General features: G+C 42.3%; 1 protein-coding gene across 5 annotated transcripts in view; it reads left to right on the top strand.

Annotated features, from left to right (window-relative positions):
• LOC136621575 (coagulation factor XIII B chain-like) overlaps window positions 1-24,974 on the top strand; it is a 612,738-nt gene that overhangs the window by 23,729 nt on the left and 564,035 nt on the right. For all 5 annotated transcript variants that reach the window (XM_066597142.1, XM_066597138.1, XM_066597143.1 and 2 more), the window contains exon 4: window positions 11,108-11,290. In XM_066597142.1, the coding sequence (XP_066453239.1) occupies window positions 11,108-11,290 (183 nt within the window). The remainder of the gene's footprint in view (window positions 1-11,107; window positions 11,291-24,974) is intronic.

The raw sequence follows: 24,974 nt of genomic DNA on the forward strand, positions 1-24,974 counted from the left end.
GAGAGAAGTGACAGCGCAGCAGAGATGAGGTGCTGCAGGCTGGTGGTCTAGTAAGGCCCAAGTCCGACAGGGACGATCACCCTTGACTAGGGTTGCCACTCAGCCGGTATTTTTTCTGTCAGGCCGGTGCCGTCATTTTTTTTTTACCGGCCCTATTACAGGCCGGTATTTTCAGAGCCTGCACTGCCCCCTAGAACCGGTTAACTCTCCTCCGGCAGGGGAAACACAGACCTGCAGAGCTGACAGCTTCCAGGGCCTCCGATGATGTCATATCAAGTGATACCCTGTGTGGGAGGAGTCAGGGATCACATGACCATGAGGGCTAAGTAAATGTAGGACTCTGCAGCTGTGTGTGTGTGTCAGTGTGTGTCAGTTTCAAGATGGATGCAGTGGAGCTGTGTTTGTTGGAGCTGTGGGGTTCTGGATGGATGGATTGAGTGAGTAGAGTTGTGTGTGTGATGTGTGTGGGGGTCAGGATAGATGTAGTGGAGCTGTGTGTGATGTGTGTGTGGGTCAGGATGGATGTAGTGGAGCTGTGTGTGTGATGTCTGGGGATCAGGATGGATGTAGCGGAGCTGTGGGTGTGATATATGGGGATCAGGATGGATGTAGCGGAGCTGTGTGTGTGATGTCTGGGGATCAGGATGGATGTAGCAGAGCTGTGTGTGTGATGTCTATGGATCAAGATGGATGTAGTGGAGTTGTGTGTGTGCGATGTGTGGGGGTCAGGATGGATGTAGCGGAGTTGTGTATGTGATGTGTGGGGGTCAGGGTGGATGTCCGGTCAGTGCTCAGTGACAGTGTTGGGACCCGAGGAGGAGGAGAGCGGAGGAGCAGTATATACGGTACGAGGTATGCACCATCTACTTCATGCTATCTTGTATGTTTAGGTTGTATACGTTATACCAGCTGTACATATAATTACATACAGGACATATCTACCTTACATCAGTATAATTATATACAAGGGAGGTATATCTCCTGTATATAGTGATATGGACCATGCTGGGGTAACCTGGGTATCTCATGTATATAATTATATATGTGTAGATTGTATGCGATGCGAGCATCTGTAGCGTGTTCACGCGAGTAAATGATGTGTGTATCACACTAAACGTCATCTACTCGCGAGAACACGCTGGACGGGATCCTGCACATGTGCACAAACGCTGGACTGGATCCAGGAGATAAAGGAGGGATAAAATGCAGTGATAAGCCACACCCAAGCCACGCCCCCAGACACGTCCCTTTTTTTTACCATGGCCGGTATTTTTTCGTAACAAAGGTGGCAAACCTACCCTTGACTCATACCTCAGGTGGGACAGTCAGGCCTTGAGTCAGACAGGGACGACAACCTTGACACACACACAGGTGGGGTGTGTATGAACTGTATTTTGTGATTGCTGTGATGATGAATAAACACTGGCAGGCACCAGATAAAGAAATCCACATTTCCTGAGCAGTTACTGTGCGTATGGTGGCCATTCCAAGCTGAAAGGTGGGCGATCTGCAGGCAAATATACCCCAAGTTGTTCCAACAAGTGTTTCAGAATCTTTTTCTTCTTTGCTGGTGAATAATGCATTTGAAGGGTGGAAGTCTGCTCTGATCTGCTTGAAGCGTTCGAAGCCACGTTTTTTTCCAATATGGTAACAGGCGTATCTTTATGATCAGAAACAAAGGATTAGTCCATGCAATGGCGGCAAACCTCTTATTGAAGGCCTAAGAAGTTAAAGAGCCAACGATCAACACAGAAAATCATAGTGACTGTTTGTTTCTTTTTTCTTTTTGATTTTGTGGAACAAAGCCGTACCATCAACAGCGAGCGGTACGTGGCACAAATGCAACACTTTTTTTTTTATTAAATCACTTTTTGTTTAAGATTTTTGATATTACAGACATTTAGTTACAGATTTTGAGGTTTTTGTACAATATCAACAAAACATTTATAACCTCTTTTTTTTTGTTTTGTTTAACCTCTTTTTTTTTTTTTGTTTAAACGGTGTGAGACAGTGAGTTATGGTTTCTTAGTCATCCAGAACCTATGCTGTCTCATTGTTAGTTCAGAAAATATTTTATTAACAATTTGTAACATCTGGTTTGGCCTCCCGCCGCAACCCCTCCCCCGCTCCTTGTATATTGAGCTGATTGAAAGCAAGGATGCCTGACTGGCTCCGTGCCAGATATCACCTTCAACATCAACTACGTTAATACGCAATAAAGTGTATGGGGTGGTTAAAAGGAGGGTAGGGGGTACATGGGACGGGGGAGAAGAAGAGGAGGGCCGAGGCAGAGGGGGGAGGGGTTCAAGGAAACACCTACAGAGCTTTCCTTCACACAAGTTGTTTCACGTACTATATCGTCCTAAATAAACTTCCTTAAAGAGGATCTATTTGATCACCTATTTGTTTAACCCTTTCCAATCCAATTTGTAGCCTGGTTTTCCTAGGGGGCTTACTCTTTGTCTGCCGTTATACAACAGCGCTATATGCTGGCTAAAGCCAGTACTGCATGAGGTGACACGTTCGATAGGCTCCAGCAGCAGAGAGGCTGGCAATATACAGTAAGAGAACCCCGACGGACGTCTTCCAAAATCAGAGCTGTACAGCCTTAAATCATTATGTCTTTAGAGGTCAGACAGTGGATTGGAAAGGGTTAATGCCTTTGATTTTGAAAAAGCTGAAAAGTATGCCGTGGTTTTGTTTATATTTTGTTTTTAATTAATTTATCATTTACCAGTTATATGTGGGACATGCTTTTCCCAAGGGGCCCATATTTTCGTGAAGGAAGTGTGGGAGAAGTTTGACCAGCTAAGCAGTTTTTTAAACTGGTAAATTTGATTCCGTTTGTCTCTCCACATCTCAACAGATGGGGGGGTTGTTTTTCCCCAGCATAGGGGGATTTGGGCTTTGGCTGCCGCTATCATAAATGATAGAAGTTTGTCTTTGTTTGGATTGAAGGTCTCTTGTGGTCTATTGAGGATAATTTTGTCGGGGGTTAATTGAATTCTCCTTTTGAGGGTCTTTTCCATTTCTCCCTCTACTTCCTCCCAGAAGGGTCTGATTTTATTGCAGTTCCACCAAATGTGTAGGTACTAACCTGTTTGTTCTTGGCACCTCCAACATTTGTCTGATTCTGCCAACTTATATGTGTATAACCACTCTTATACCATCTGGTTAGTAATTTGTAATGGTTCTCTTGTAGACGTACACATGGTGAGATCCCGTATGAGGATTTAAAAATTGTCTTAATTTCTGTGTCTGATATCTTTATGTTTAATTCCTTTTCCCAGGAGGAAATGTAGGTCGGTCTGCTGAAAGCACAATGTGCCGTGAGAATCTTGGTCAGGGCGGATATTTTCCTAGCAGATTTATTTTTGTTAATCATTACTTTTTCAAAATCTGACATCGGTCTCGTCGTTAGGAATTTTGTTTTAAAGTTAGTGATTACTGCCGAGAGATGTGCAATATGTAAGTCTTGCAGGTCTCTTTTCGGGGACAGTGTGTAAATTATGGAGATCGGATCCTTATGGATAATCTTCTGCAAGTCCTGGATGGAGTGTTTTTCAAAAATGTTCCATAAATTTTCCGGAGTTCGGGTCTCCTGATGTTTGTTAATGAAAGGGAGTAGAGTTAATGGTGTATTTGGTGAGGGAGTATGTGCTAGCAACTTTTGAGTTGAGTCCCAGGTCTCGCAGATGCCACGCAGCAAGATGTTGTAGTCTTTAGACCTGTATAGTCTCGTGTTTGGAAACCACATGTCCTTTTGAAAATCTAACCCATACGCGAGCTGGGCTAGTCTTCCCAATTTCTGGTTGTTTATTGGGAACATCAGCTCAAGCCATCTGTTTAAATTGATAGCATTGTAGTATTCTGCGGTGTCCGGTAATCCTACCCCTCCCCACTGTCTTCTTCTAATCATTAAGGAGTATGCAAGTTTGGGACGTTTGTATTTCCAAAAGAAACTTGAGAGCAGTGAGTTTAATTTTTAAAAAAAGGATTTTGGTATATGGATTGGAAGCATTTGCAATTTATAGAGAATCTTGGGTAATATATAGGTTTTGATAAGTTTCTTTCTGCCAAACCAAGAAATAATAGGGATATTATAAGAGGATAGAAGAGATGTTATTTCCGTTAGTAAAGGGAGTAAGTTAAATTCAAATAGTTTTGTGAGATTATTTGTTATTTTAATGATTAGGTAGTCGATATACTGCTCTGCCCATGCATATGGGGTACTACCCTTTATCTCTGCTACTCTATGCGGGGGTAGTGTGATATTTAAGATCACCGATTTGTTTTTGTTAACTTTTAAGTTGGAGAAGCTGCCGTAGGTGTCAACTAACCGGTTCAAACTAGTTAGGCCCTGTTGAGGGTTTGAGATCAGGAAAAGGACATCATCTGCAAAAGCTGCCGTTTGGATGTGTTCTTCACCTTCTTTGAGCCCCTGTATCTCAGGATTTTGTCTGACTGCATGCAGCAAGGTTTCCAACGTTAGAATAAACAATGTGGGGGAAAGCGGGCACCCTTGGCGTGTTCCATTTGAAATGTGAAACGGTTTAGATAAGGTGTCATTTATTTTTATTCTGGCGTGTGGGTTTTTATATAAGGAGAAGATCGCGTCAACTAGTTGGGGAGGGAAGTTGAATTTGTACAGGATAGCTCTCATGAAGGACCAATCAACTCTGTCAAATGCTTTTTCAGCATCGATACCTAAGAAAACCAGAGGAATGTTCTTTTTCTTTGCGTAATAAATAGAATGGAGGAGAATTGCTGCATTGTCTTTACCCTCTCTGCCCTTTACAAAGCCAGATTGTTCCTCCATTATTAGTTTGGGTATAATTGTGCTGATTCTACGAGCGAGTAGTTTTGCCCAGATCTTAATATCAAGATTTAACAGAGAGATTGGTCTATAATTATTGCATTGAGCGGGATCTTTTCCTTCTTTGTGTATTAGGGTAATGTGTGCTTCTTGTGTTTGTTTAGTAAAAGACGCCCCTTCCAGCATCGCATTTAGGGTGCGTAACAGAAAGGGTAGTAACGTCTGTTGTAGTGTCTTGTAGTAAGCTATTGTGAGACCGTCAGGTCCAGGACTTTTTCCGCTGGGGAAGCTATTTATCACCTCCATGAGTTCCTCCTGGTTAATGGGCGTTATTAATTTAGCAGATTCCTCTGAGCTCAGTGTGGGTAGATTTAATTCTTTCAAGAACTTATTCATATCTTTATGTTTGCTTTCTAAAGCTGAGTGTGACTTTCCCTCATCAAGGTTATAGAGTTTAGTATAGTAAGCTTGAAAGGCTGCAGCTATATCTTGCGTGGAGTTTGTTTTGTCCCCATTTTCTTTCTTGATTTCCTTGATAGAGGTTTTTTCCTTCGCCTTCTTTATCAGAGAGGACATTAATTTGCCTCCCTTGTCCCCATGTGCATAAATCTTGTGTTTATATGTCATATATGATCTGGTAAATTTATTACCTAGTAGTCCTTTGAGTTGTTTTCTAAGGGAGTTTAGATCGGATTGTACATTTTCTAACGCTGACAATTTTTTCGTCTGTTCTAGGGATTTGATCTTGCTTAGTATATCATCTATTTCTTTTTGTTTTTGTTTTTTGAGTTTAGAACCCATGGAAATGAAGAGTCCTCTCATATACGCTTTATGCGTTTCCCATATGATAGGGAAGTTTGTGTTGTCTCTTGAATTTATTTCAAAAAATTCAGACAGACCTTTGCTCGCTTCCTGTCTAGAAGGCTCTTCTCTTAATAAAGTCTCATTTAATCGCCACTCACCTGGGTTGTTTAATAGGATATTTAATTCGGTATATACTGGGGCATGGTCTGATGTTGTTATGCTATCAATTTGTGTTTTTTGTACTACATTTAGTAATTTTGTTGGGATGAAGATATAGTCTAGTCTCTGTTGCGAGTCGTGCACGTGTGAATAAAAGGTGTAGTCCTTTTTTGTTGGATTATTGTATCTCCAGGTGTCGACTAGATTCAGATCCTGTAACGCCAAGTGAATCCGCTTAATTGCTTTCTGCGAGACCTGTGACCTTCCTCTTGAAGAGTCTAAGAGTGGATTTAATGTGACATTAAAGTCACCGCCTAGAATTATATGTCCGACAGCAAAGGATTTCAGTTTGTTGATCATGTCGATTAGCCATTTTGTTTGCTGTACATTGGGGGTATATATGTTAGCTAATGTATAGTGCATTCCATTTATTGTGCCCCTGATAAAAATAAAACGACCCTCTGAGTCTGAGTATTGCTGTTCAAAAAGGAAGGGGAGTCCCCTGTGGATGGCTATAGACACCCCTCTTTTTGCTGAGGTGGGGTTACTACTGTGAAACCACTGTGAAAAGTAATTTTTTGGGAGCCTTGGGATTTTATCACTTTTGAAATGTGTTTCTTGTATAAAAGCAATTTTAGTATTGGATTTTTTCATAAGCTATATCACGTGATGGCGTTTGTTTGGTAAATTTAAACCTTTCGTGTTAAAGGAAGTGATAATTGTTTTATCTTTTTGGGGCGGTGTTTTTTTCTTTGGTGTTGGGACATGTTGTTTAAGGAAAAGAGGGGAGGGATGCTTGGGTATAGTGTGCCCAAAAGGCACCTTAATGTTGAACAATAGATAACTACAAATTTGTGTAAACTGAGAAGTCAGTTCAGGTCACTAGTCTGAGGGACTAATATATCAACTAGCGTGACCTAAGAGTGACTGTGAAGAAAACAGAGAACAATTGTGGAGAACGAGCGCTATAGCGCCACCCAAGACAGGGGAGCTATGCTAACGCTCTTTCTGACTTTGATCTGAAAGGTAGGCTGGCCTATAATGTGTTTTGTTGTAAGTGTCAGGTATTTACTTACATGTTGTGTTCGCTTCCACCATGGAGGATCAGGCGCTCCTACCGGCGTGGTCTGGTTCCCCCCGAGGGGGATGAGAATCTTCCTCCGAGAAGGATTCTGCGTGTTTCCGTCCACGGGGAGGGGGAAGCGAAGTGGGGAGGGGGGGGGAGTACATAAACAGAGGGGAGCAAGAACAGAGGAGGAAGATGAGAAGGTGACATGGAGAAGAGACATTACGTGAAAGAGGACATCAATTCCTTTAAGGTTGCATTATCTGTTCCTACAATTATCACGTTAGTCACTAAGCGTTACATGCAAACAACATCCAGTATGTAATATTTGGATTTTAGTACTTGAGACCTTATATCTAAGTCTTATGGGGCGGCACGTCAGGCAGAGAACCCCCGAGGGCCGACCCCCGATCAGCCCCCGGAAGCCCTACAATGCCCCACACCCCACCCTCCAACCCCCGAAGTGGTCTCAGCAGCAGTGCATTCCAAGTCTTGAGCCTCTTACTCCACCCTGCCACCTTCAAATATCACAACTGTGGTAGTGCCTTTTCTTATGAGTCTATTCGCTGCCTAGACAGATGGCTAGAATTGTCCCAACATAAATGCCGTCCTGCTTGCTCAGTCGCCACCGATTTGGAATATCTCCAACTACATAAGGCACTCCTCCCCAGTCCCAGGTCCCAGTACTGAAAAAAGTCTCACCCCCGAGTCCAGAGTCCACCTCCCGGGCACCGTCCCCCCATAGAGGTCAGCCTGTATGGATTACAAAGTCTATGATGAGGGTTTAGTTTGATATCTCTTGCCTTTAGGAGATTTGAATCTCGGAACCGTCTTCCAGGAGTCCCCCTCCGGTAGGGGAGGGATATTCAGGTCGTACTGCGTAGGCATCCACGAAGGAATATCTATAGGTGTGATATCCAGTTGTTGCCACACCATCTCCAGATCTTCTGGGGTTCTGATGACGATCCTGCGACCAGCTTTGTTGATCGCAAGACCGAAAGGAAATAGCCATGAATATGGAATATCATTCGATCTCAGTACCTCCAGTAGTGGTTTCAGGGTCCGTCTTTTTGCTAGCGTGGAGGGCGCTATGTCTTGGAAGAGTTGAATCTGAGAGTCATTATATTTTAAGGAGTTTAATGATCTGGCAGTGTTTAGTATCGCATTTGTGTCAATAAACGAGAGCAAACCACAGATTACATCTCTTGGTGGATCTGTTAGTTTGGGTCTGATTGCTCTATGGATTCGCTCAATCTGGATATGAGCAGCTCTCTCCTCTCCCAATAAGTCAGCAAAAATTTCACCTGCTACTTTTCGAAGTGACTCTGAAGCCCAAGACTCAGGCAGGCCTTTTATGCGTATGTTACTTCTGCGGCTTCTATTTTCTTGGTCCTCTATCAGGGTAAGGGCACGGTCTAGATAAGAGCGGTGTACTTCTACCACCTGGGAAGTTGCTTTCGCATGTTTAATAATCGTCAAGCATGAGCCCTCTAAATCTTCGACCCTGTGCCCTATATGCTGGAGTTCAGATTTTATGTCTGCAAGTTCCATCATTATAGGCTGAGTGACCTTGAGAAGAGCTTTCTGGAGAAAGGATTTAGAAATTTGAGCACCCAACTCACCATCCTCCTCCTCTATTTCACTGTCATCCTCTAAGTCTTGGTGAATTTGCTCTGGCACATGTTGTATTGATTGAGATTTAGGAATAGCGCCTGGTGACTGTGAGTTCTTTTTTTTTAGGAATTTTTGCATGTCTGCCTGGTTCTTTTGCCTCCTTGGAGTGTCAAGGGGGTCGCTGCTGCGTTCCCTCATTCCCTTCACCATTTCTGACCTCTTTTGAGTATGGATAGAGGTATTGCACTTTATATCTTTATGTTGTTTACTGGCGTTTCAGATTATTTGCCCTGACTTAGGTGGCACGGCTCCGTCCTCCACTCAGTATCCTCTCAGTCAGCCATGTTTATGAAATATTTGTTTCCCGAAGGCGGTAAGAAAAATTGAGCTTGACTTTCTATATGAGAGTCTTATTAAAAAGAAAAATTGTTTTAGTTTAGAGCTCACTTAGTAAGTTCCAAAAAAATAAGAGCCAGGCTCTTGTATAACCTTGAGTGGTTTGAGAGGGTGTGCTGTGGAGGTTCAAGGGTTAATATGTTCCCCTTTACAGTGCTTCCTCTGTTTACCCTCTAGGAGGATAAGATGGTGGTGAGGCTTTGGTGGGAAATCACCCCTGGGGGGGGGGAGAGAAGAAGATGGAGGGAAGGCAGAAATTACTTGTGAAGGCGATGTTAGCCGTTCGCCTTAATGTGGGGCAGTTTGGAAGCTGGCCGGGTATTCAGCTCCTCTTGCTGACTCTCTCTCTCCAGCCCAACCCCCCCCCCCCCCCTCTGCTGTCACCCTCACCCGTCCATTCGTCTCCTCCTACGGTGTCTCCTCCGGGTGCTCACCGAGCTGGTGAGTACTACTTGCTTTGCCCACCTGTTCTTCTGCTCGCTTGAGAGCGCGGGACCGCTGCTTTGCTCTGCTTCTTGTCAGCGTTGGCTGAGCGCAGCGCACCTCCGAGCGGCGTGCCTCCTCTCAGCCAGGATATCAAGTCTGCGGCTTATCTTCAGTGTTAGGCCCCGATGTGCAGGCACTGCCTGCAGGAGTGGTAGTGAAAGGTCGGACGTGTCCCCTGAGGGTCTTGAAGAGCCAGGATAAGGTAGAAAGATGAGGTATTTCTCTTCTGGCTAAGGAGCCCTGAATCAGTGCGACCGTCCGCTCTGCAGGCTAGGCCACGCCCCCACAAATGCATCACTTTTAACCCCTTGAGTGGCGGGTTTCCTACCACCCTGTCAGACCCACCAGGGCAGGTTTTTTAAAATGGTCTAATCATTGAATTTCAACTAATTTTGCAGTTGCGTCTCAAGAGCCATAACTTTTTCATTTTTCCATTGACATGGCCATATAAGGGCTTGTTTTTTGCGGGTCAAGTTGTGATTTTTTAAACAGGGGGGAGGAAAAAAAGAAATGGGGAAAAAAGAAAAAAAGGGGCCATGTCATTAAGGGGTTAAAAAATGCATTAACTTCCTTCTCTGGGTCATTACGACGCATGCATACCACATGTGTGATTTTATTTTTGGCTTTTTTACCAAGTAAAGGGAGACAAGTGTTTTTATTATTTTTTTAAATAATTTTTTTACTTTTGTTTTTTTTTGTCCCTTTAGGGGATTTCCACAGGGACCCATCAGGACCCCCTGATCACATTCCGGGGGTCCGATGGTGACAGCCCTTTACATGCTGCAGTGACAGCCCTTTAAATGCTGCAGTCACATAGACTGCAGCATGTAAAGGGTTAACACAGCAGAGATCGGAGGTTTTCTCTGATCTCTGCTGTAAGAGCTAGTACCTAGCTGTCCTCTGACAGCCAAGCACTAGCTCTCCCTGCCACAGAGACCATCGGCTTGCTTCTGACAAGCCGATGGTCTCTATGGCAACCTATAAACAAAGCAGGAGACTTAGAAGCAGGGGAATGCCGGCATATCGGCAATATCTTCTACTGGTTTTTCAAAGCCCTTGCTTTGTTCTCTGTGGGAAAGTGCAGGCAGAGCACAATGCCACAGCTTGTAGCATTGTGCTCTGCAGCTCCCATAGTGATACATAGCCCAGAAATCTTCCGGGCTATATCACTATGGGCAGTGGAGCTCGTCCTGGAAAATTTCCGGGCGTGCCACTCAAGGGGTTAATGGAGACTACTAAAGGAGCTAATGTGAACAGAGGAAGAGTTACTCCAATTACATGTGCAATTTGAATGATCTACATTAGTTAATATAGAAGTTATGATCACGTTTGCATTACTTTCAGTACGGCCCTCATATATACTGTAAACTAAAATAAGTGTTTTTAAGACCTGAAGCATGTTTTAGTTTTGTTGCAGACCTGCCCTGCAGAAATGCCACTTGGGAGAGTTTTTTTTTCCATTCCAGCCTTTCAAGAACTATAACATTTTTTTATTTTTCTGTCAAAGTAGCCATGTGAGGGCTTGTTTTTTTGAGGGATCAGTTGTATTTTTTGATGGCACCATGAAATATATTGTATAACTTTTGAAAAAATGCTTAAATGAAAAATGTAAAGGTACTTTTACAAGGGAAAACTGTTGGGGCGCTGAAATACCTGATTGTCTTCCCAACGACTATCGCTCCTGTGCTTTCACATTAGAGTGATAGTTATTTAGTGATGGGGGCTGAGTGTGTGTCTACTTTCCTGATTATTATTTTTTATCTTAGCAACATCTTGTGAACCTCCCCCTGCTGTTCGGAATTCCATTCTCAGTGAAGAACTTAAAGACAGTTATGCATCCGGTGAAAAAGTTACTTATACCTGTAATCGTGGTTATTCCCTGGAAAGATCTTTGAGAGGAGAAGCACAATGTGAGAACACACAATGGATGAATGTACCGGTGTGCAGAAGTGAGTACAACTTCAACCAAATATTTACTTTAGGGCTTTAACAGATAGGGGCATGTGCTACTATACTCGTGGCTACGTAGGACAGTAACGCATAGCCCTGTCAATTTTTTTTCTCTTTTAATATTCAAACTCTGCACAATTGCGCACAAAGTAAAAGCGGGAAGATGGGTCCTACCCTAGCTTTCTCACACATAGAAAAATTACATATGAGGAATATAGGGCAATTTTCTCATGCGTAGTATTATCGCAGGATAATCTCACTAGTAAAAAAAAACATTGAAATGAATGGTTTTGTTTTGTCCTGTTTTGCGACCGTGAGTTTCACGGCCACAAACCGGAACAGATGCACCCATGTTTTTAAGCCTTTAAAGGAGTTTTTCAATTATAAATGAGTAACTTTTATTAGCCCCCAGTCATGCACACAAAACAGATTAGAATGTACTTACACTTCACAAAGTGTACTGTTGACCGACTCCAGAACTGGTAAAGTGATGTGCTGCTTACTGAATAGCTGACATATAGCTAGGGGTCGCAATTGCAACCTGTCTCTTGGCTAGGGGCACCATGCCAAATGCTGTTTACCGCTGTGGGACGGCTCCGGGTAAAGCTCAGTTATGGGAGGGACATTACCCATGGCAGCCCTCAGCCAATTCGTCGCTGCAGACTCCTCCGGCGCTCAGTCCTCCCTTCCACTGAGAGACTGTAGTTGTGATTTATCACAACTACAGTCTATCAGTGCACTGCTGGTCACATAATTTCTGATTCGTGATTTCATTGGCATCTGATAGTGTAAGAGGGGAGTAGTGAACATGCGCTGCTTCCGTAGTAAGTTATACGAGCTGTATATACACTACCGTTCAAAAGTTTGGGGTCACCCAAACAATTTTGTGTTTTCCATGAAAAGTCACACTTATTCACCACCATGCGTTGTGAAATGAATAGAAAATAGAGTCAAGACATTGACAAGGTTAGAAATAATGATTTGTATTTGAAATAACATTGTTTTTACATCAAACTTTGCTTTCGTCAAAGAATCCTCCTTTTGCAGCAATTACAGCATTGCACACCTTTGACATTCTAGCTGTTAATTTGTTGAGGTAAGCTTGAGAAATTGCACCACACGCTTCTAGAAGCATCTCCCACAAGTTGGATTGGTTGGATGGGCACTTCTGGCGTACCATACGGTCAAGCTGCTCCCACAACAGCTCAATGGGGTTCAGATCTGGTGACTGCGCTGGCCACTCCATTACCGATAGAATACCAGCTGCCTGCTTCTGCTGTAAATAGTTCTTGCACAATTTGGAGGTGTGTTTAGGGTCATTGTCCTGTTGTAGGATGAAATTGGTTCCAATCAAGCGCTGTCCACTGGGTATGGCATGGCGTTGCAAAATGGAGTGATAGCCTTCCTTATTCAGAATCCCTTTTACCCTGTACAAATCTCCCACCTTACCAGCACCAAAGCAACCCCAGACCATCACATTACCTCCACCATGCTTAACAGATGGCGTCAGGCATTCTTCCAGCATCTTTTCATTTGTTCTGCGTCTCACAAACGTTCTTCTTTGTGATCCAAACACCTCAAACTTGGATTCATTCGTCCACAACACTTTTTTCCAGTCTTCCTCTGTCCAATGTCTGTGTTCTTTTGCCCATCTTAATCTTTTTCTTTTATTGGCCAGTCTCAGATATGGCTTTTTCTTTGCCACTCTGCCCTGAAGCCCAAAATCCCGCAGCCGCCTCTTCACTGTAGATGTTGACACTGGTGTTTTGCGGGTACTATTTAATGAAGATGCCAGTTGGGTACCTGTGAGGCGTCTGTTTCTCAAACTAGAGACTCTAATGTGCTTATCTTCTTGCTTAGTTGTGCAACGCGACCTCCCACTTCTTTTTCTACTCTGGTTAGAGCCTGTTTGTGCTGTCCTCTGAAGGGAGTAGTACACACCGTTGTAGGAAATCTTCAATTTCTTAGCAATTTCTCGCATGGAATAGCCTTCATTTCTAAGAACAAGAATAGGCTGTCGATTTTCAGATGAAAGTTCTCTTTTTCTGGCCATTTTGAGCGTTTAATTGACCCCACAAATGTGATGCTCCAGAAACTCAATCTGCTCACAGGAAGGTCAGTTTTGTAGCTTCTGTAACGAGCTAGACTGTTTTCAGATGTGTGAACATGATTGCACAAGGGTTTTCTAATCATCAATTAGCCTTCTGAGCCAATGAGCAAACACATTGTACCATTAGAACACTGGAGTGATAGTTGCTGGAAATGGGCCTCTATTCACCTTTGTAGATTTTGCACAAAAAAACAGGCATTTGCAGCTAGAATAGTCATTTACCACATTAGCAATGTATAGAGTGCATTTGTTTAAAGTTAGGACTAGTTTAAAGTTATCTTCATTGAAAAGTACAGTGCTTTTCGTTCAAAAATAAGGACATTTCAATGTGACCCCAAACTTTTGAACGGTAGTGTATATATAATTCCTAATAATTATTGGGCAATCATAGTACCAGTATTTCTGGTGGCACAATGCTCTGCTACATGCTACATCCTACATCCATCCTGATTCCCAGACATCACACACACATCTGTGCTACATCCATCCTGATTCCCAGACATCACACAAAGCTATACTACATCCATCCTGATTCCCAGACATCACACACAGCTGTACTACATCCATCCTGATGCCCAGACATTGCACACACAGCTCTACTACATATATCCTGATTCCCACACAGCTCTGCTACATCCATCCTGATTCCCACACATCACACACACAGCTCTACTACATCCATCCTGATTCACATACATCCCACACACAGCTATGCTACATTCTGATCCCTTCAGCTCATCCAGCAGGGATGACAACCAGCACAGCAGACTCCTGGATACAGTGCTCAGCCCCTGGTCATGTGATCCCTGACTCCACCAACACAGGTGATCACATGATGGTGACGTCATTATAGGTCCTGGTAGCTGCTGTCCGGCTCTGTAGGTGGCTTTTTGGGTTGGTGCTTATCCAGTATACAGTACTTTCTACCAAACTCCACAATGGCTCTTCCCACAGCAGCACTGGTCCAGTGGAAGTGACATCACCTTCAGGTCCTACAGCCTGCCGGATCTCTGTGGTGGCAGTAGGTCGGTGTCTCCTGTCAGGATCACTAAGTTGTGTCTGAGATAAAAACGGTTTAGTTGTTTGGTCATTTTGTCATTGTCGCTTTCCAAGAGCCATGTCTTTGTTCTCCTTCTGTTGGTCAGACACTGTGTTTTATATATGCTGTAAGACCTCCGATAATGTCACCGTTATGTGATCAGGGGCGGAGCATGATAAGCACCCACACACATACTAATGGACAAGTGGTCGTTATTAGTTTGATATACAGGAGATACCCAGATTATACCAGCATGGTCCATATCTATATAATATGGTGAAAGCCCTGACTGACTGACTCATTCCCTCAGTGACTCACTGACTGACTCACTGACTTACTCAACACTAGTTCTCTAACTTCCAGGTGCCGTACAAACATGAAATTTGGCTGGAGCATTCTTGAGGTCTGAAATAGGAAAAGTAAAGGAGTCACAACTTGATTTTTTCAATGCTAATTGCAAAAGTATTGGTACCTCTATGTAATGTACCTAATCTAATTCTCTAACTTCCTGTTGAGCTACAAATATGAAATTTGGTATGAGCAATCTTTAGGTCCTAAATAGGAAAAGTAAAGCGGTCACAACTCGATTATTCAATGCTAATTGCAAAAGTAAGTGCACCCCTATGTAATGTAACTGTCCGATGTCATACAAGTGTTAAATTTGTCACGAGCATTCCTTAGGCCCTAAATAAGAAAAGTAAAGGGGCACAACACGATTATTTAATGCTAATTGCAAAAGTATCTTTTTGCAATAATGAAAAAATTATCTCACCTATAGAAGAGCTTTGCGGTGCTTGTAGTTTGTCTGCCCAAAGGAAAAACAACCTTAGATCCGTTGAGCCATCCGGTCCTATGGCTTGTTCATTAGCAAAAAAAGGTGTGGGGATCCGGACACATGGATAAAATTTTTCCTTTGCTTTATTTCCATATCAAGCTTGCATAGTCAGGTACATGGTTTCACAGGTACATGGTTTAACAAGTACAAGAACGCGTATCGGCGTAAAGTCTTGTTCACCTCAAGGCTTTACGCCGATACGCGTTCTTGTACTTGTAAAACCATGTAATTGCAAAAGTAAGTGCACCTCTATGTAATGTAACTTCCCGCTGTCATACAAGCATTAATTTTGGCACCGGCATTCTTCAAGTCATAGATACATAGATAGGAAAAGTAAAGGTATTACAACTTGATTATTCAATGCTTATTGCAAAAGTAAATGCACACATATGTAATGTAACTTCCCGGTGTTGTACAAGTTTGAAATTAAGCACTGTAGTGGCCCAGCACATACAAGAACACTAGCAGCAAACCAGTCCTGTCTCACGTGTCTGTATGCTGTCCCTGGATACAGAAGGTGCCGTCTATGGAAGAGACCCTGTGTCTCCCCTTCTGCTCTAAGCTAGAGCTCATAATAATAATAAGAGATGGCGGCAGCATCAAAGGTGTAGATTAAAATCCAAATTCCTTTATTGCTCCATGTAGTTTAAAAAGGCAACGTTTCGACAGTGCATCTTTATTAAGCCTAAACACTGCTAATACATACCACCTTATATACAATAAAATATACACAGTGCAACCAATCCACTTAAACACCCCACCCATAAATAAACTACAATGCACTGCACCTAAAGAAATTGAGGTGTAGTGGGAGCATGACGTCCTCCCGGCCGATGTCTCCATCTCTCCCATCTGGTAAGCAGCGTGTCCAGAGAAATCTGCACGGGCTTAATCCAACGTCATCACAGCGCATCAGGGGATACACAGACACAAGCGCATACAAGTCTCATGAGGGTATGTGGGGCTGGTATCTAAGCGGCATCAATGGGCAATGCCACAACTAAGATGGCCATCATATGCTTCACCGCGCATGCGGCAGAACGCCAGAGGGACCAATGCACTCAGCGACGTCAGCGAGAATATATGGGGTCGATAAAAGAGTATCCTCATTAGTCCATGCCACACCTAAGATGGCCACCGTACTCTCCTTCGCGCAGGCGTCAAAGTGCGGGGAGGAATTTATCTACTCACCCACATTGCATCTGCGTCCATGCAGGTATCAGCAATCAATACTACACATAGTGTGGCCCCCAGTCTAGCCTGCAAACCTCATATTTGTATACAAAGTGAAGCTCCTCATCTCCAATATTACTAATAGACATACACAGATGGTTTAATAAAAGCATCTGAAGAATGTTGCTCAATACTGAAATCTGAAAAATATAAGTTCTTTATATAAATAAGGTAAAAAATAACATCGTCCCAATAACGGACACTATAATAGTAAACAATTTATTGCTGGTTACGTGAAAAAATACCAATAAATAGTGCCAGGACTTCCGGTTAGGCCGCTGACCTCACTTCCGGCCGGCGGACCTTCTAGCAGCGGAGTGTGCAGGGGAAGACATCTCTGGTGGCCATCTTACCAGCAGCATCCACCGTGTCCAGCAGCAACCACTGTGACCAGTAGCATCCACTGTGACCAGCATCACCAGGGAGGGCCTGTGCAGCAGCCATTTTAAAAAGCACCAACGCCATTACCAGCAGGCACCCAGCGCACCATTACTGAGATAAGTGAGGGGAGGGCCTGTGCAGCAGCCATTTTAAAAAGCACCAGCACCATTACCAGCGCCATTACCAGCAGGCACCCAGCGCACCATTACTGAGATAAGTGAGGGGAGGGCCTGTGCGGTGGCCATTTTAAATAGCGGCAAGCACCAGCATCATTACCAGCAGTATAATTTGATCTATCTTCTGTAATTCTATCTATTTTCTGTCATTGCGGCCCTGATGGAGAACCCAAAAAATAAAAAAACCAAGACATGTGGACCGAGATGTATAGCATTATAGAAACAAAATGGCAGATCATTTTGCGTTCTATGTACTGAAATGGTAGTAAGCAGAACATGGAATATAAATAGACATTTTGAAACTAATCATTCCCAGCTCTTGAAAAAAAGTGAGGATGAAAGAAAGGAATACATTTCCAGGCAGCTACACCTTCATAAGAGCCAATCTAATTCCATCTTTTGTAAAAGGCTATACAAATTTAACGTCTGCAAGTCTGACCATTGCTCACTCCATAGCTCAGCATGGAAAAGCACTCAGTGAGGGAGAATTTATTAAAGACACTCTCCTAGGATGTGCACCAGTTCTATTTCACAATATGCAGAATAAAGATGCAATTATTAAGAGGATTTCTGAGTTACCACTCAGGAGAAATATCATAAAAGACCGAATAATGAGACTGAACACAAACGTACAAAATCAATTAAAGAGAGACATAAGTAATTGTAACTATTTTTCGATCTCTCTTGATGAAACTACTGATGTCACATCACATGCTCAGTTGGCCATTATTGGTCAATATTCTGATGGTCTCACAATGAGAGAAGAGCTGATAAAGTTAGTATCAGTGCCAACAAGTACATTAGGAATCAAAATATTTAAGGTTGTTATACAAACATTCTGTAAGCTAAGCATTGATATCTCTAAAGTAGTGTCAGTTACGACAGATGGGGCACCAAATGTGGTGGGGAAAAAAGTCTGATTTGTCATATTGTTTACGGAAGCTATTGGACAGCCGATTGTGCCTTTTCACTGTATTATCCATCAGGAGGCTTTATGTGCCAAGGCAGGATTCGCCAACTTAAACAACTTAATGTCAGTTGTTACAAAAATAGTTAATTTAATAGCTGCTCGCCCCCTTAACAAGCGAGAATTTTCAGCGCTTTTACTGGAGGTTGATTCCACCTACAGTGGACTGCTGATGTGCAATAATGTAAGATGGCTGAGCCGAGGCAAAGTTCTTGAGCGCTTCGTGGAGTGCTCTGAAGAAATTAAGGTATTTCTTGGGGGTAAGGATCTGGGAAACTTTCCTCAGCTCAATGATGATAAGTGGGTCAACACCCTGATGTTTCTTACAGATCTCTCTCTTCATATTAATGAACTGAACTTAGAGTTACAAGGTTTTGGTAAAAGTATTGACGTAATGTTTGGATACATAAAAGCTTTCGAAATTAACTTAAAATTTTCAAGCGAGATGTAGAAACTAAAACTTATAAGTATTTTCCTCGAGTAACCAAGTATTTTGAGAAGGCCAGAGCAGCTGTACCCAATGAAATGGAACCCTTGCATACAAAGTACCAGCATGTTTTAGGCTCGTTACTTGACCAGTTCAGTGATAGATTTAATCAATTTTGAAGCCTAGAACAGACCATGAAAATCATTAAGCATTCTGATGTAGTCGTCTACGGTAGTTTGGAATGAAATGGTTTCCAATGGATGCAAATTGATGATTTGGAGATGCAACTTGCAGAATTTCAAGACAGCATCTGGGCTCAGGTGTTTGTCGACTTGAGGTCAAAGCTTGAGAATCTGGAAAGGTGCCTCTTGGAGAATCAAGAGGAGTGCCACTACGAACAGGAAATTTGGAGTGCCTGGAACCGATTACAAGACACTTTTAGCACCCTGAAAAATATGGCAATGGCTTTACTCACAATTTTTCCCTCTGCGTACTTTTGTGAGACCTTACTCTCAGCGTTAAATAATATCAAAACCAACAAAAGAAACTGACTGACAGATGAAGTTAGTAGCGCTTGCTTGGGCTTGAAGTGTACAAAATACCAACCTTCAATTGAAGATTTAGCCAATGAAATTCAGCAACAAAAAAGTCACTAATAGGCAGGTTAGTTAAAGAATTCCCCTTCCCCTCACTTATCTCAGTTCATGGCATCCCACACAAGTTAAAGTTAGTATTGGACGGTTAAATAATATCAAGACCAACAGAAGAAACCGACTGACGGATGAACAAAAAAGTCACTAAGCAGGTAAGTTAAAATAATTAGTTTTTGGTTTATTCACTACAGTTATATGTTACAAGTATACATTTTTGCTATTTACACTATAAATATCACAAATTTGTTTTTTTTTTCTCGAAGTGACACACCACCCGAGTTATGCCCGGTTTTTCGGCGAATTTTGAATCAGCCAGCCAAAAAGGTTGCCCATCACTGGTCTAGGTTGAAGAAGTATGTCACGATCAAGTGCATGTACCTCAGTGACCGCTGTTGAAATAAGGGTCTCAGGGTAACCCCTTGATCTAAATTTGTCAGCCATGGATTGCAGTCAAACATCGACATATTCATTGTGGGCAATCCTCCTAACGCGTAGGAGTTGGCCCCAACGGAGGCCGTTAATCGTACTTTTTGGATAGTGGCTATCGTATTGTAACATGCTGTGTCTGTCAGTACATTTCACTGACTTAAGCAAGAGCTCATCACTGTTGTCAGCTGGCCTCTCAATGGCTGACAGTCAGGTTTAATCTCACTGGTGCAGAGCCCCAAGGGCAGGAAACAAACATTCAAGTATGCAAGTGGGCAAGTAGAGAGAGATGATAAAAGGAAGTGACACAGAGCAGTTAGCAGATTCAGCCAGGAGAGTGTAAGGAGAAGGTTGCAGTTCCATAGTTGGCGAGGAGGAGTATTCAGCAAGTTATTTCTAGCCAAGGTAGTGTACAATCTACTCCCTTGCTATTCTACAGCAGAGTTCCAGAAAAGCCTTTCTGAGGTGCATCTTCATCAAACAGTAAGTTATAGCTACCCGATGAAATCAAAGCCAGGATCAGCATATAGTCACTAGTCTCTGTACTTCACAAATATACCTTCAGTTAAAGCAAACTTAAATCTGTTCATCTAACTTCACTAGTGGGGAAAATCGTCTAGTAAATCAGTCTTCAGCTAAATAATAGAGAGAGGGTTGAATACCAGCAAATCATGAAATCAATCTTACTGTATCTTGCCTATCTTATATAGCATCCTTGTTCACCTGAGATAAAGCCGTTTATGGAAAGTTGTAAAGTTAACCTCCGGCCATATCAACTATAAGTGTATTAGGGTGTTACAGTTCCTAAATTGGAAAAGTAAAGGGGTCACAACTCGGTTATGCAAGGCTAATTGCAAAAGTCACTCCACTCCTATGTAATATCACTTCCCAGTGTAGTAGAAGCATGAAATTTGGCACAACAATCTAACTGACCTCTTTGTGCATATACAGAGGAGAATCTACCTCTTCTGAATGTGTATGTATTGAGAACTATCTAATTGACCTCTATGCGCATAAACTGAAAGACTGTAAAGTACATAAGGAAACGGCCATGGACTGCTGGAATGGAGTATGCCTTTTTAGGCTAAGAAAGCATTGCCACCTCCAGTCTAGGGTTAAATTTGAATACAAAGGGGTATTACCTTTTAAGGGTAAAAAGTTAGGAGAGTGGGAGGGATAGCACATTCTGCAGAGGGACATTGGTACATGCAGTCAGAGCAGAATTATAATGCTCCTTTAGGGCGCCCACCCACTGGCGATTTTTTTTCCTTTGCGTTTTGCATTTTTTCTCAAGAGCAATTAGAATTGAATGTGTTCCTGTCCACTTGCGTTTTTTTTTTCAGTCCGTTGCAATTTTTAACATAGGAACTGTCAGTTGCATAAGTGTCCTTATTTTTCTCTTAATGCACCCATGAATGTCAATGGAAATTAACGGAAAAAGTCGCGAAAATGCCGCAAAAAACGCTCGGAAAACACGCCAAAAACGCGCCGAAAAGGCTGCGTTTTTCACGCACGAAAATCGCAAACACCGGTGGGTGGGCGCCCTTATCTGTTGTAACAAGTCCTCCAGGGGGTAGGGGCGGCAAGCACACTCCGGACTAGAAAAGTGCACAAACTTGCTTCAGTTTTATTCCAGACAACGCAACAGAAAAAGTCCATTGAACTTAATACACGAAAAGGTGCACCATGCAGGGTGTTCAGTGGTTTTCACAGGTCCACACTGTAAGGTGGTATTTCCTCCTCAGCTGGTCAGACCCTGACTCACTAGAGCTGCAGTCTTTTATGCCCCAGTAACGCGGTCTGTGCCTACAGCTGAGCTTCCTAAGAACCAGGCTGAAGTTGTGGACTGGACCGCCACTCTGTCCAGACTAAGAGCCTGGGAGGGAGATATACTCCATCCACAACCTCACCGTTTAACCCCTTAATGACACGGCCTCTTTTTCTTTTTCCATTTTCGTTTTTTCCTCCCCCCTTAAAAAAAATCGTAACTCCTTTATTTATCTATCGACATCGCTGTATGAGGCCTTGTTTTTTGTGGAACAAGTTGTATTTTTCTATGGTGCTATTTAAAGTACCATATAATGTACTGAAAAACTTTTAAAAAATTCTAAGTTGAGTAAAATGAAAAAAAAAAGGATATTTCGCCATCTTTTAGTGCGTCTTGTTTCTACGGTCCACAAACGGCAACAAAAGCGACATGATAACTTTATTCTATGGGTCGGTACAATTACTACGATACCAAACTTGTATAAGTTTTTTCTTACTATACTACTCTTTTTTTTTCAAAGACATTTAATTTTTTCAATTATTTTCTGCGGTCATTTTGTGCGCGGAATAATGTTTTTACTTTTCCGTCGATTATAGTTGAGCAAGGGCTCATTTTTTGCGGGCTGTCCTGTAGTTTCTGAGAGTATTAATTTGGAATGCATATGACTTTTTGATCACTTTTTATTGCATTTTTTCTGGGAGACAGGGTAACTAAAAAAGTGCATTTCTGGCGTTCTTTTTTTTTTTCAGATGACGTTTAACGTGCAGGAAAAATAATGCACTTCTTTAATAGATCAGACTTTTACGGACGCAGCGATACCAAATACATATTTTTATTTTGTGATTTAGATTTTTTAATTACAGATATGGCAAAAGGGGGGTGATTTAAACCTTTAACCCCTTAGTGACCAAGCCTGTTTACGCCTTAATGACCAGGCCAAATTTTGCAAATCTGACACGTGTCACTTTAGCATGGAAAAAGACCAGAAAGGTTTTGCATATCCAAGCGATTCTGACATTGTTTTATCGCCACATGTTGTACTTCATTTAGGTGGAAAAAAAAGACCGATAGAATTTGTGTTTATTTATTAAAAGCGCCAAAATTGGGAAAATTTTGAAAAAATCGTCATTGTTTCACATTTCCAACTGCAATATCTCATATGTGCAAACATAATATAGAAATTTTTGCTAAGATTTATATTTCCATCCGTTTACTTTATTTTGGGCGCACATTGGAAAAACTTTCGGTTTTTTTAACCATTTAGGAGACGTACAAATGTAACATTACTTTTCAGCATTTTGAGGAACACTTTGTTTTCCTACACCAATCCAAGATTGGAAAGGCTCATAGGAGTCAAAATGATAGATACCCCCACAAGTGACCCCATTTTAAAAACTACACCCTTTAACGTATTCACTGAGGGGTGTCATGAGTATTTTAACCCCACAGTTTTTTTTCAGGAGTCAATGCAATTTAGAAGAGAAAAACAAAAATTTCATATTTTTGCAAATATGTCATTTTAAAGACAGGACTTTTTTCTATAGTACACATGAAAATTAGGATTTGCACCCCAGAATGGATACCCCTGTTTGTCCCGTGCTCAGAAACATACCCATTGTGGCCCTAATCTTACGTTTGGATGCACAATGGGGCCCAAAATGAAAGGAGCAATCGGTGGCTTTCGGAACAGAAATTTTGCTTGAAGGAGATTTAGGCCCCATTGCCCACTTGTAGAGCCATTGAGTGACCAAAACTATGGAGAACCCCCACAAGTGACCCCATTTTGAAAAGTAGACCCCTTAACGAATTTATCTAGGGGTATAATGACTTTTTTGACTTCACAGTTTTTGAATGAATCTAAGCCAAGCCGAAGGAAAAAAATTACAATTTTCATTTTTTTGGTAATTCTGTCATTTTAAAAGCAGTTTTTTTGTACAGCACATATATGAATGAAGACTTGCACCCCAAAATGGATACCCCTGTTTCTCCCGTGCTCAGAAACATACCCATTGTGGCCCTAATCATATGTCTGGATGCAAAATGGGGCCCAAAATGAAAGGAGCAACCGGTGGCTTTCGGAACAGAAATTTTGCTTGAAGGAGATTTAGTCCCCATTGCCCACTTGTAGAGCCCTTCAGTGACCAAAACGATGGAGAACGCCCACAAGTGACCCCATTTTGAAAAGTAGACCCCTTAACGAATTTATCTAGGGGTAGGATGACTTTTTTGACTTCACAGTTATTGAATGAATCTAAGCCAAGCCGAAGGAAAAAAAATACAATTTTCATTTTTTGGTAATTCTGTCATTTCAAAAGCAGTTTTTTTTGTACCACACATATATGAATGAAGACTTGCACCCCAAAATGGATACCCCTGTTTGTCCTGTGCACAGAAACATACCCATTGTGGCCCTAGTATTACGTCTATATGCACAATGGGGCCCAAAATGAAAGGAGCAACCGTTGGCTTTCGGAACAGAAATTTTGCTTGAAGGAGATTTAGGCCCTATTGCCCACTTGTAGAGCCATTGAGTGACCAAAACGATGGAGAACCCCCACAAGTGACCCCATTTTGAAAAGTAGACCCCCTAACGAATTTATCTAGGGGTATAATGACTTTTTTTACTTCACAGTTTTTGAATGAATCTAAGCCAAGCAGAAGGAAAAAATTACGATTTTCATTTTTTTGGCAATTGTGTCAATTTAAAAACTGTTTTTTTTGGAAAGTGTACATAGGAATGAAGACGTTCAACCCAAAATGGATACCCCCATTTGTCCCGTGTTCAGAAACATACCCATTGTGGCCCTAATCTACTTAAAGGAAACATAGCTAGGCCTATAATGGAAGGAGCACCCGTTGGATTTCAGGGTACAACGGAATAAATTCCAGTCCCCATTGCCCACATGTAGAGCCATTGAGCGTCCAAAACGATAGAGAACCCCCACAAATGACCCATTTTAAAAACTAGACCCCTTAACAAATTCATCTAGGGGTGTACTGCATATTTTGACCGCAAAGTATTTGAACGAATCTAAGCAAAGCAAAAGGAAAAAATTACGATTTTCATTTGTTTGGCAATTTTGTCAATTTAAAAACTGGTTTTTTTGTACAGTGTACATAGGAATGAAGACTTTCACCCCAAAATGGATACCCCTGTTTGTCCCCTGTTCAGAAACATACCCATTGTGGCCCTAATCTACTTACAGGACACATGGCTAGGCCCATAATGGAGGGAATGCCCGCTGGATTTCAGGGCAGAACTGAATAAATTCAAGGCCCCATTGCCCACTTATACGGAAAAAAAATTGACTTCCTAAAAATAATCCCCCCCCCCCCGCCATCCCCATTTTTTGGCATTCCCTAAATATTAGATAAAGGTAATAATATAACTGCGTTTTATGTCCGAAGACAGGGGTAATTACGGAGGCTGGTTGGGCTGGGCACATGGGGCAAGAAAACTGGGTATCCCCCCCCTCCTCTCATGTATTTTGGGGGGTATTTCGTAACCTCAGCAGCGGGGATGGGGTGTAGAAAGTGGTGCTGTGAGGCTTTGTAATCTTGCTGCGGTGCAGCGGTCTCACAGAGAAGGCGCTCAACAAGCTGCTCCTGGAACTGCAGGAAGGCGAGCGTTCCCGGGGCTTCTTGTAAATTACGGATTACTGGTAGCG

The sequence above is a fragment of the Eleutherodactylus coqui genome, chromosome 3, assembly GCF_035609145.1.
Source record: "Eleutherodactylus coqui strain aEleCoq1 chromosome 3, aEleCoq1.hap1, whole genome shotgun sequence".
Taxonomy (NCBI): Eukaryota; Metazoa; Chordata; class Amphibia; order Anura; family Eleutherodactylidae; genus Eleutherodactylus; species Eleutherodactylus coqui.